At 37.6% G+C, this 13,242-nt stretch overlaps 1 protein-coding gene across 3 annotated transcripts in view; it reads left to right on the top strand.

The window, feature by feature from the left end:
• SGK3 (serum/glucocorticoid regulated kinase family member 3) overlaps positions 1 to 13,242 on the top strand; it is a 116,105-nt gene that overhangs the window by 68,835 nt on the left and 34,028 nt on the right. For all 3 annotated transcript variants that reach the window (XM_055432581.2, XM_055432580.2, XM_055432579.2), the window contains exons 3-5: positions 3,083 to 3,166; positions 5,239 to 5,311; positions 11,171 to 11,246. In XM_055432581.2, coding sequence (XP_055288556.1) covers positions 3,083 to 3,166; positions 5,239 to 5,311; positions 11,171 to 11,246 — 233 coding nt within the window. The remainder of the gene's footprint in view (positions 1 to 3,082; positions 3,167 to 5,238; positions 5,312 to 11,170; positions 11,247 to 13,242) is intronic.

Raw genomic sequence — 13,242 nt, 5'->3', positions numbered from 1 at the left:
AGCCCGCGCACAGTGATGAAGACCCAGCATAGCCAGAAATAAATGAATATTAGAGGAAAAAACCATCATATTGATGTTAATCCAGAGATCGGTATATTTGGGTAGCAGAGTGGAATGTGTAAGGTTTTCATTCCTTCCGTCTCCTTATTTTTAATCTTTGGGAAGTTCTCTCCTTCAAGGACAGAACCTCCTGCTGACTTTGTTGGAAGCTCATCCATAGCAGATACACACAGTAGGTTATCTCAAGGGTCCTGTTTTTCATGGTAGGAGTATTTCCTTGTCTTCTGTGAAAGGGTGAGGGAGGCCTGTAGCGTCACTCTTACCAGCTGTTCCCAGAGCTGTCCCTGGAGTTCTCCGAGGCTCCCTCTAGATCACCTTGTTCACTGCCTTCTATCGGATGCTCAGATGGTACCTTGTCAGAGAGGACTTCACTGACCACCTGATATACAATAGCACCTTCACACCTCACCCTGCCCCTCTCACACTCTGTCCCACTTACCCTGTTTAGTTTTTTAATAGCAATTATCACCGCCTGACATGCCTTTAGGTTTTTTTATGTGCACTTCTCCTGAACTTGTTCTTTGAAGCAAGAACTTCCCTCGCTATCATTTCACCAGTATCTGGATCAGACATGGACATTTAATAAGTGCTTGTGGCATTGAAGTTGAATGAGAAGGAGGGTTAAGTTCATGTGTTTGTTGCTGACCACTGTAGTACAGTCCTCGGTCCTCGACAAGCTTGGTTTTAGTCGGCGCAGATAGACCTCACCCAACCCAGCACAGACTCTGTCCAGCTTCAGCACGTCTCTGTAATGCTTGGGGACAAAAATAGGCACTGCATTAACTCTTCAATAATATTTTTATGAATAGTTCTCACATGCCTTTTAAATGACTTTATTCAGTTCAGCTTCTCCCAGAGAAATGCACTGCATTCTAGAATGTCTTGACTTAAACTAAGTCTAAATTATACTTTCATTTATCCACTCAGAGAACTGTCCTTGAGCTTTTCTCTTATGCCAGCTGCTGTTCTAGGAGTTGGAGATAAGTGGGTAGCAAGCATGATGGCAGTCCTTGCTCTCAAGGAACTTACATTCTGGTGCAAGGCAGACAACAACGAAATCTTTTTTTTTAAAAAAAAGTCATATAAGATTTATTGTACTTGTTTTTGTTAAATTCTGTGTATTTTTGCAAATGGGAGTCTCTTTTCAAATTTGAAAGCGTTTTTTTTCCGCTTACTGGTATTTTATTAGAACTTACTTAGTAAGCTCTTGTTCATAAATCATTCCTGCTAATGAGTAACTTCACAGGGCTTTATCTCAGCTCCTATAAATAGGGTTATAGCAGAGCTGCCTCAGCCTGGAACCTAGGTTTGGTTCCAGTCTTGGCTATACTCGAGTATCCATGGGAAGCCACCTTATCCTGCCAGGAAGTCAGCACAGACAATGTTGTTTGTTCAAGAAGCTCATAATCATATAAAGCTAAGTCTCTGATCCTTTGGTAGGAGTGCTGCTTCCAGGCCCATCTGATGCTGACTACCATGGGAGATAAAATCTGTAGTCTGCTTTTAGAAGCATGGCTCTATTTTGCCGGCACTCTGGTTAGGTTCTTCTTCCTCTGCTTCTGCAATCTCTCCAAAGGGAGCCATGTCATCTTATAAACAATTCTGACATCTTACACCCAACAGCTTCCTGTAAGACAACTTACTGTCCTCTTGGTTAACACCAGAGGTAACACCAAAAAGCTCTCTTACCCTGGAGGTCATGTAAGGTGCCTGGCTGGTCTTATTCTCTCTGCCTCAGTGATTCATCACTTATCCAAGTAACTAATGCAGTGGGTTGGCTTCACCTTCCAGGTGAGACTTTGTCCCCTTTCTCATGGGAGGGAGGGTATGGCTTTATGTTGTGGGGCCCTTCTTACTGTGGGTCTGTTAATGTGACCTTATCTTTAATAGTACTGCAGAGTTCATACTTCATAAACACACACAGTGTCAGAGAGATCTTTGCTCACAGTATTATCTAACTATGAAGTGGCGAGTGGAGCTTTCCAGTCTCTCATGGGAAAGGATAGTTTGTGTAAATGCTTGTCTGGCTATTTTCTGAAATAAATTTACTGTGTTATCTACAGACCGTGGACAATTGTATTGTAAACCTCTCTTTCCCCTAATCTTCACTGTAAAATAGTGACTTTGATAACCCAAGACATAACATCAGTTGGGTTTTTCTTCATACACCTAGATACTTGTTAATTTTAGAAATGATAAAAAGATCTTTGGGGTCGAAATGGTTTTCTCTGTGTTATGTTGAATTATATTCTGAGCCTCTCTGTGGGATGGACTATGAAAAATAATTCTGTATTATAACTTGATTTGATTCTTGTTCTAGTGCATAAAAGGTTAGAATATTTAAATTTTAGTCTCACAAATCTGTGAACTTGGGCAAGTTATTTAACTTTGTGGGGCCATCATTTCCTCCTGTCTGCAATAGGGGTTGTAATATTTTTTCTGTTTACTTCATAGGGTTGTTGACTATGGTTATATGAAATTATGTATGTATGAAAATGTTAAATGCAGGCAAGAAAGTAGTAGGAAATATGAGAATAAAGGCTTAGTTTGAAAAATACTGTGTAAAAGATGCCCTGAAAGGGGGAGAACTAATAACTGAGTATTTACTATGTGCCAGGCATCACTTTTGAAAATACTTTTATCATTTCAGAGTAGTGGTTACCTTTGGGAAAGAAGAGAGCAGGGTCATCCGTTGAAACTGTGTTTTATTCTTGGGCCAGGAAATCTGAAACAAGAATTGCAAAATGCCAGAATTCAGAAGATCTAAATGAGTACACGGGTGTTCATTATGTTACTCTCTGAAAACTACAGAAAATTTTTCCTACCATTTTAAAAATAAAACACCTTTCAACAAGATAAAAGAAGTGTTTGAGTTGGTATACTTGTGTATCTTGGAGGATCGTGTATAAATATTAATGTCTAATTATCAATTTCATAGGTATGAAAACATTTTATTTCCATATGTAAATAGCTAATGGGGGGTTTCCCTCAAATTTTATTTTGTTATTTTTAATTTCCACAGGTTTATAAAGTTCTGGTCTCAGTGGGCAGGAGTGAGTGGTTTGTCTTCAGGAGATATGCAGAGTTTGATAAACTTTACAATACTGTAAGTAACAGTCTACAAGATTTTTACTTAAAACATCTGAGAAAACTGGAAGCTGAGGGAATTATTTGATAATTAAACAATACTTACGTGTATATCAGACAAGCGGAAAAGAGATTCTTCAAAATTATCCTAATTTTGGAATGCTTACTAAAAAGGGTGAGAGAGGACTTCAGATAAACTACTGAAGATATAGATGTGTATTCTAAAATACATTTCAGTGTCATAGACTATTAGAAATAAATCCTTTTCTATCTGCTGTTCTAATAATTGTTAATCATCATGCTATTTCTAGTTAAATTGCCCAACTCTTAGCTTTAAGTGTTAGAGCAGGGAGATCGCAATGTGGGTGTGGCCATTTTTGCAGCAGTGTCTTCAGCATTTATTCCACGTTCATGTAAGCTAATTTTAGAAACATCATGTGTGTGCGTGCTAAGTCGCATCAGTCGTGTCCAACTTCTTGCGGCCCCATGGACTGTAGTCCACCAGTCTCCTCTGTTTATGGAATTCTCCAGGCAAGAATACTGTAGTGGGGAGCCATCCCTTCTCCAGGGCATCTTCCCAACCCAGGGATCGAACCCATGTCTCCTCCATTGCAGGCAGATTATTGTCTGATCCACCAGGGAAGCCCATTTAGAATAAAAGGGAAGAGAAAAAGTAACATTTTCAATCTGTAAACATGTATTTTTTATGTCTGTAGTTTACATTTGGAAGCTTTTTATTATAGAACTTGTTGAACAGTATGGAACTAGACTAATACAGATAGAGAACATCATATAATGTACCATCCATCTTCAAGAATTATTGTACATGGTCATTCTTGTTTCATCTCTATCCCTAGCCAGCCCACTATAATTATGAAGCAGATCTCAGACATCATATCTTTCTGTTTGTAAATATTTCTGTGTATATCTCGAACAGTATCTAAAAAGATAGATTCTTTAAAAATATACAATGTCATTATCACAGTAATTAATGATAATGCTTTAATGTCAAATACTCAGTGTTCATATGACTGGCTGATAATCCTGTGAAGTCTTTCTTTTTTTAAAACAAATCATTATAAATTTTATTTTTTTGTTTTAACTCTTTTCAAAAGTTTTTATTGAAATATAGTTGATTTTATGAGTTGTCTTTTAATCACTTAAGTTTCCACCTCTCTTTTGTGTACAATTTTTTGTTGGAAAAGACAGGGTCGTTTGTCTACAGATTTTTTGATCTGAATTTTGCTGACAGCCTGCCCATGGTTTAGACTGATTAATTCACTCTCCTGTTCTTTGTATTTCCTGTCAGTGAAGGTATATTTTTATACTCTCACACACACACACACTCTGTGTGTGTGTGTATACATAGTATGTGTTTGGGTTTTTTTGTTTGTTTCTAAAACATTTAAAGTTACTAGAGGAATGTAAGGATTGGTAAGACTGTGTAAAGACAGTGTATGTGTGGTCCTTTGATGTCAAGTGATGTCAAGCTTACAGTAAAAATAAGCATTTACCCATTTTTATGGCCTTACTGCCCTAAATTGAACTTCTTCAGGACCAAGTTGTTCTTCTCTGGGGATAGGCAAATCTGAGAGACAGATGTGTTAGAATATTAACAGGAGGATGGATTGAGCAGAGGAAACTGAAAATTCATCAGCTTTCTCAGAAAACAATTGCCAGTCTGTTAGAACACAAAAGTCACATCTCCTGACGTCATAAACAGGGAGTAACAGGTATTCAAAACCTGTACCCCAGGTTCTTGTCCGAGTACTAAACTTAAACGATTTTAAGCCTCGCATTAAATCTGTGAGTGCTAAGATTATCCCCATTTTCCGCAAGAAAACTGAAGCAGAGAGATGTTAAGTAGCTTATCCAAGGTCACAAAGATACTAATTGTTTTACTGGGACAAAAGTGGATTAGCCAGATTAATGGTATTTTATTGGCATAATTTAATATTGTATACTTAATCATGATATACTTAAAAGTATGATGGATTTTTTTTGAAAATTAGATTGTATTTTATTTTGGCATGTGCATAACTAGAAGACCTATGTAATAAGTTTATGTAATATTATTTTTTTCAATTCTAGTTAAGGAAACAATTTCCTGCTATGGCCCTGAAGATTCCTGCCAAGAGAATATTTGGTGATAATTTTGATCCAGGTAAGCAGTAAATTCTTAGACCAGCCATGAGTAATGTTAAAGTTTGAATAAGCAGTTAACATATTCATTGCCCTGGATAGTAGTGTAAGTCTGCAAAGCTGATGGTTCTCAGGCTGTATGCCTGATTACCAGGCATTGTTTTAAACACTTTATATGTTTTAATTCATTCACTCCTCACAGCAGCCCTTGGAGGTTGGTATTATCATCATCACTATTTTATAGATGAGGAAGCTGAGGCACACGTTAGATAATTTGCCCAGGCTCACATACAAATTAGTAAATAGCAGATTTGAAAGTTAAATTCAAGTGGTCTGACTTCAGATAAATCTGTTGATCATTAAGGATAATGTTCAGTACTTTCCTAACCATGAGAGGCATTCCTTGTTATATCCAGAAACATTTACTAAATGTATGCTTGTACATGGCACCTTTCAGGCCTTTGAATGGGATACCAAGTATCCTATTGTTCATCTTTGGGAAGCCTAATGTCACATAGGATCTCAGAAATCTGGAGGCTGTATGTATGTCTGAAGCCTCAACTGCAAAGAAAATTTTTTTACTAGACTTTAACAAATCAACCTAGTACACAAATGTCTACTTATTAGACATAAATCTCTATCCACTAGAAATTCCATACGTAAATTTATCTATCTATGCCACAGGTGGATCCTGACAAGCTGTTGAGTTTCTTCCCTCCCCACCATCTTGCCTCCTCAGCTAATTTGCTTGTAACCATCAGACCTGTGATTCCTGAGTGTCTGCTTTCTTGGTTGTTACTCAGGATGTGAGCTCTCAAACCACTTATCTTGCTTCCTCTCTGCAGCCTGATCTAACACTGTTCCTTTGTCTCCCTGACCTTTTCACCATACCTGGTGCAGTTCTGCCCACGATGAACAAACTCCTTTACCCTCCATCTTTTTCATATTTCTTTCACATTCTTGCTTTAATTAAAACTAACTCCCCCCTCCAGCCCCAGGCTGCTGGAATCTCCTGTAATCCTCTCAACTGAAGACGCTTTATTCTTTTATATTTTCTGAACCTTTTGATTGGAAAGGATTCTCATTTCCCCAATTTTTTTTTTCACTTCTCCTATTTTATGTAGATTGTTTTCCTCTTGGCACACTTAGCACACTTTATTGTCCTACCAGTCTGTTTTATCTGGATGTAGATTTTACGAAAGTGGATACTTTATCTTTTTTATTTATGGTGCCTAGTAAATATTTGGTTCTCAATAAATATTACATGAATTCATTAATAGAAGATTGAGTTGGCACAACACTGTCAGGTTACACATTCCATGGGTTGACTCTGTAGACCAGTGACTTTTGAGCTCTTGTTCTCTTGTATTCTATTTAGCTGCAGAATAGTGAAATCGTATGCAGAAAATGTCATGTGTAGAATAAATAAAAATGGAACTGCTTTGTTGGTGCAGCAGTGTATGTCTGTGGAGCGTGGGTTGAAAAACATTGTGGAGGGCAGCATGGGGGCCTTAGAGTTACTTGAGCAAAATGGCAATATAATGTGAAACCCACAGTGTATCTATAAATATGCACAGCAGAGGGAAGACAAGATAGAGACTGGGAGGCTGGTGAAGGAAATAGTCCAGGAGTCCTCCAGTTAGATAATGAGAGCTGCAAGTAGGGTGGAAATGGGGCTAAAACTTGAGTCAGATGTAAGAACTCTTTTAATGAGAAACCTATAAGAAATCTTGGTGATTGCTTGGGTACACCAAGCAATAAAGGAGACAGAGTAGAATCAGAGACAACTGATGTGTCCGACCTGGGGGAATGAGAGAATTAATTAATTTGAAGTGACAGACACTTAAGGTGACTCAAACCACATATTAGTGATTAATATGAGACCAGAAGTAGGTTTAGAGTTTTGTGGAGCCCTCAATTAAACCCTGAAGTCAGAATCATTTTATCCAGGGAAGAAGGCAAAGGGATAAAGACCTGCAACATTGCTATTTCATTGTTAAAGGCAAAATACCAGACAAGTTCTTGTGGTATTGATGTTTTGTGGATTAACTATTTGACACTAAAAATTGATTTTTATTGAACATTTGGAAATCAGTCATGAGGATATTTTATATGACTTGGCAACAGTTAAATAGACTACATGCCATAGATTTTTGGAAAACCCAAGTTATACTCAACAAAGCAAAGATTGATAGAATGCTCATTTAATTAGGCTTTAGGGAAACAGACATTCTCATGTTTTGCTGGTGGGAATACAAAGTGGTACAAAGCATATGAAATTTGGTACTATTTAGCAAAACTATCATGCATTTCACTTTGATCAAGAAATCACATTTCTAGGGATCTGTTCTAAACTGCATAGGAAATGGTGTATGTATAAGACTGTTGATTGTGGCACTGTTTTTAATAGTAAAAACTGGAAACAACTGAAATAGCCTTCCAATATTGGAATATGATGCATCTGGGAAAAGGAACAAAAAACTCTTTGTACATTACTGTGAAGTGATCTCCAGAATACCTGGTTAAGGGGAAACAACAAGGTGCAGATGTGGACACTGTATGTTTTTTGTGAAGGAAAGGATGTGAATATTCAAAAGGAAATAATGGAAGAATAAATCAAAAACTGAAAACTGATGACTTCAAGGAGAGGTCAACTGAAGACACCAGAGGTGGACATTAGACACACCTGGATGAATCTTGTTCATAGCTTTGCATATGTAAGCAATTTAAAAGCAAAAATAAATGCAATAAATGTCTCTAACAATTGAAAACAAACAAGGAAAAAAATCTATAACCTAATTGGTGGTGAAACGCATGGAGAATAAGTATTTTAAATGACTTTAAAACATGGGCATTAACCTGTGTATTCCTCATGGGACATATGCTGAGGGCAAAAAAAGCACACAAAGCAGTTTTACTCTGCATTCAATGGTCTTATTGTTAATTTGTATAGAGTTGTTCTTTTGTGATTATGTTAGTGTTATGAGAACCAAATTTTTAAGCAGAAGATGAAAGAGATACAAATATAAAACCAGAGATTTTCAGTTAAAAAAATCCTGTGATTTTTAAACTTGATTTGGGAATATAGTATGAAGTCACAATTTATTTTTCCCTTTCTAAACAGTACACATTTAGAAATGTCTAAAAAGAGTAACAAATAAGGAGCAGCAAACACCCTTCAGTTCAATCCAGTTCAGTTGCTCAGTCGTGTCCCACTCTTTGCGACTCCATGAATCACAGCATGCCAGGCCTCACTGCCCATCACCAACTCCTGGAGTTCACTCAGACCCATGTCCATCGAGTCAGTGATACCATCCAGCCATCTCATTCTCTGTCATCCCCTTCTCCTCCTGCCCCCAAAATCCATCTAAATGCCATTTCCCCTTTAAAGGAACCAGAGTTCCATGGAAAAGTGCCATTTCCAGGTGCTGGGCAGGAAATGTGCAAGATATCCTAGGACAGCTTGCCAGAAGCTATATAAGAATACTGACTGAGGTTTTATCAAAAGGACACAGGAGCACAATTGATGGGGGCTTTTACTAGCCAAGGAAGTGAAGTAGCTCAGTCGTGTCCGACTCTTTGCAACCCTGTGGACTGTAGCCTACCAGGCTCCTCCCTCCATGGGATTCTCCAGGCAAGAATACTGGAGTGGGTTGCCATTTCCTTCTCCAGGGGATCTTCCCAACCCAGGGATCGAACCCAGGTTTCCTGCATTGCAGGCAGATGCTTTAACCTCTGAGCCACCAGGGAAGCCCTTACCAGCCAAAGTTGGGACAATAAAAACATGAAAAAAGAAGTTGCTCTTTTAACCTTGTGTTTGACAGCTACCATGTAGATCAGTCCTGGGTGTTCATTGGAAGGACTGATGCTAAAGCTGAAACTCCAATACTTTGGTCACCTCATGTGATGAGTTGACTCACTGGAAAAGACTCTGATGCTGGGAAGGATTGGGGGCAGGAGGAGAAGGGGACGACAGAGAATGAGATGGCTGGATGGCATCACCGACTCAATGGACATGAGTTTGAGTGAACTCTGGGAGTTGGTGATGGACAAGGAGGACTGGTGTGCTGTGATTCATGGGGTCGCAAAGAGTCGGACACGACTGAGCGACTGAACTGAACTGAACTGATGTAGAGTTTTCCCCACACATCTTTCTGAGTTCTTATGCTGCAACTTTTGAGTTCATATGTGTCATTTCCTTTTTCTTTTCACTTTATTTTGGTGGTTACCAACCTCTGTAAGATAAGTTTTACATACCTGAGGCAGAATTTAGGATTGTTTCTGCCAATACTTCATGGCAAATAGATGGGGAAACAATAGAAACAGTGAGAGACTTTAATTTTGGGGGCTCCAAAATCACTGCAGATGGTGACTGAGGCCATGAAATTAAAAGATGCTTGCTCCTTGGAAGAAAGGCTATAACCAACCTAGACAGCACATTAAAAAGCAGAGACATTACTTTGCCAACAAAGTGCAAGCTATAGTTTTTCCAGTAGTTTTGTGTGGATGTGAGAGTTGGACTATAAAGAAAGCTGAGCACCGAATAATTGATGCTTTTGAACTGTGGTATTGGAGAAGACTCTTGATAATCCCTTGGACTGCAAGGAGATCCAGCCAGTCCATCCTAAAGGAAATCAGTCCTGAATATTCATTGGAAGGACTCATGCTGAAGCTGAAACTGTGATACTTTGGCCACCTGATGCGAAGAACTGACTCATTTGAAAAGACCCTGATACTGGGAAAGATTAAAGCAGGAGGAGAAGGGGACAACAGAGGATGAGATGGTTGGATGGCATCACTGACTCGATGGACATGAGTTTGAGCAAGCTCCAGGAGTTGGTGATGGACAGGAAGCCTGGCATGCTGCAGTCCATGGGGTTGCAAAGAGTTGGACACAACTGAGTGAACTGAACTGCCTATACTTTTCAAAGTTAAAATTTCACTTTGAATTTGAGGATCTTTCTGTAGAGTACACACAGTTAGGTATACTTTTTTATATTCTGAATAGTTTAATATCAAACCTTTTGCTGATTGAATCTTGGAGTCAATATATAAATTACTTTTGGGGATACTTTTATAAAAAGAAGGATATCTTTACCACTGAAAAATAAAATTACAAAGGAACAAAAATGATGTAAGTTAGATAAGGATTGGCATATGAAATTTAGAGATGACAAATGCTAAAGTGTGTAATCATTTGTTTGGTATTTTATTTATTCATTTGCAAGCATCAGTTAAGTATGTTCCAAGACACTGTGTTAAGGGCTAAAGTTAAAAATAAATTTAAAGGCATGACCCTTGTCTTCAGTGGCTTACATGGAAAGCACTTTTATTTCTCAGTTTTAACCTCTGAATAGAAATAGGTTTATACAAGATAAAAACCTATTTTTAGCAGCAGAGTTTTCATAATAGTTAACCAGTTATTCATCATTCCCACTTGCACGGTTTTCGGTATTTCTTGATTTTACTTGTTTTTGTTTTTTGTTTGTGTGTATTTAAGTTAGTATGACTTTTCAGCCATCAGTATCATAGTTTTAATTCTTATTCATTATTTGAAAGTATACAGGGAGTTGGACAAAGCAAAGTGGTGACTCCAGGTTTTATAGTGAGTCTGTTTAGAACCTAAAATAGGCATTTTTGTGGGGGAGAATTTTCTTCTGCAAAATATGTTACCTGCTTTATTTTAATGTGTTAATCATATTTATAGATTAAAATATATTTGTTAAATATTTATTCCTTATTTTATATCAAGAAGTATGAATTAAGAAATAACTTCTTAATCAAAATTCATTCTCTTGTGTTGGTCTATTCTTGTATAACTGTATTGATGATAATTACAGTCTGATGTAAATAATCCTAATAGTATCGTCTCTCTTAACAGATTTTATTAAACAGAGAAGAGCAGGACTGAATGAATTCATTCAGAACTTAGTTAGGCATCCAGAGCTTTACAACCAGTAAGTAATTGTCATTGTGTTCTGAGGACACACTGAAACCCAGCCTCAGATCTATGGAATGTTATTTTGTGCTGTATATTTTTGTGGAATCTTCCTCAGGCGTTTTTCCCCTGGTGTTTTTAATCCTCTAAGAGTTTTCCACCTGGTGTTCTTACTTTTCTTTTCCCTCCGTCAACTCAAGGTCCTAGTTACTTTCTTTCTTCCTACTGTACTTGTATTTGTATTATAGATTTAGCTTGAAAAGACTTTGCACAGTTAAAACATCTTGCTGATTATTTGATGTTATATTTATTCATGCACTGAGAAAGCATTTCCTCATGTACCTCTGTGTGGGAATTAAAGAAGAAATGAGAATAAAAGGAGAAATGAGTGTTACCCTTACCTTCCAGAGGCATTGGCTCCTGTGCTTTTAACAGACTTTTCAGTCACAACACGGGAGGACTGTATTTTTTAAGTATTACCCTCGTAACAGTGATTACTATTTTACAGTTCTTTTACAGTTTATAGAGGATTTCTATCTTCTGAGCAGGTGCTCTGACCTCCTTTTTAACTTAATTTACTAAATTAGTAAAATACTGGAGGTGGACCTCCTCTGACCAAGGTCTTCGGCCCAGTGCTCTGGATTTCCTTTCCCCTGGTGCTCACAGATAAGATGAGGGTCCGGGGAAGCCCAGCCCCTGCTATAGCTCTGAGATTGGCCTCTGCAGGGAGGAGCAGGTGGCGGAGGGGCACAAAACTGGGTAGGATCCTTGAAATCAGGATTCCTATGTGTCTTGTGTGTTCCTCGGCAAAGAACCTTTTATCACTTGGCTCTTTGTATAATTATTTTTTAAACATTATGCCTTTTCCCTCAGACAAATTCCGTGTTATCTTCAGCTTAGATCATCTACCCTTCTAAATAAAAACAAAATAAAAATTAGTTTTTATTTTTTAACTTGTATTTATTTATTTATGGCTCTGCCGGGTCTTCTTTGCTGCAAGGGCTTTTCTCTAATTGTGGTGAGTGAGGGCTCTAGTTGTGGTGTGTGGGCTTCTTGTGGCAGTGGCTTTTCTTGTTGCGGATCACGGGCTCTAGGGCATACAGACTTTGGTAGCCAGGCTCCCAGGGTCTAAGAGCACAGGCTCAGTAGTGTGGTGAGTGGGCTTAGTTGCTCCATGTTATTGTGGGTTGTTCCTGGATCAGGGATCGAACCCATGTCTCCTACATTGGTAGGCAGATTCTTCACTACTGAAGAATATTTAATTATTATTATATGTGCTTGAGATTACTTCGAATTGACATATTTCTGACTTGTTTGAAATTCGTATGCTAAGAGCTTGAATTTGTCTCCTTTGACAGAACTTCACATGAAGTAAGTATAGAATAGATGGTGGTGATGTTTATTATTTCTGCTGGTATTTTGAATGCTGTTACTCAGAACTTCTGACAGTGTATGTTAAATTTTAAGTATTCATTTTGGATCTGGAAGTATGGTATTATAAAGATGTTACATTTGGTATTGAAATTTAACCAAAACCAATTTGGTTATTTCAGTTTAACATTATACTATAAAATACACAATTCTTAATTATACAGCCCAATAGATTTTTGCGTATGTATGCACCTCTTCCATTTAAAGTAGAAGACTTTTCCAGCACCCTCAGATTAAATAGCTAAGAGATTTTTTTTAAATTTTCAATTTAATGTTTAACATTTTCTTTTTAATAAAAAGTGACATTTCACGTTTTCTGGATCTCCTCTGTTAATGGAACTTTGTTAGTTTTCACGTTCTCCATTTGAACATCAAACTGTTTATAAAAATAGTATAAGTTTAAGAAAACAGAAAGAGAAGCCAATCAGCAAATGTATCTTGAACACCTACTATATGCCTATTCTTATTATGTGTGGAAAAAGCACTTCAAAAGTAGCTTTCCGTTAGTAGAGAAAAGGTTATTTTTAAGATAGCGTCTATTAAAATGGAATTTTAAAACTCAAATAAAATATTATTGTTTCTCT

This window comes from Moschus berezovskii, chromosome 16 (assembly GCF_049115385.1).
Source record: "Moschus berezovskii isolate FMDL1 chromosome 16, NW_MosBer_1.0, whole genome shotgun sequence".
Lineage (NCBI taxonomy): Eukaryota > Metazoa > Chordata > Mammalia > Artiodactyla > Moschidae > Moschus > Moschus berezovskii.
The sequence above is the reverse complement of the archived record's forward strand: the minus strand, read 5'-3'. Positions and strand labels throughout refer to the sequence as shown.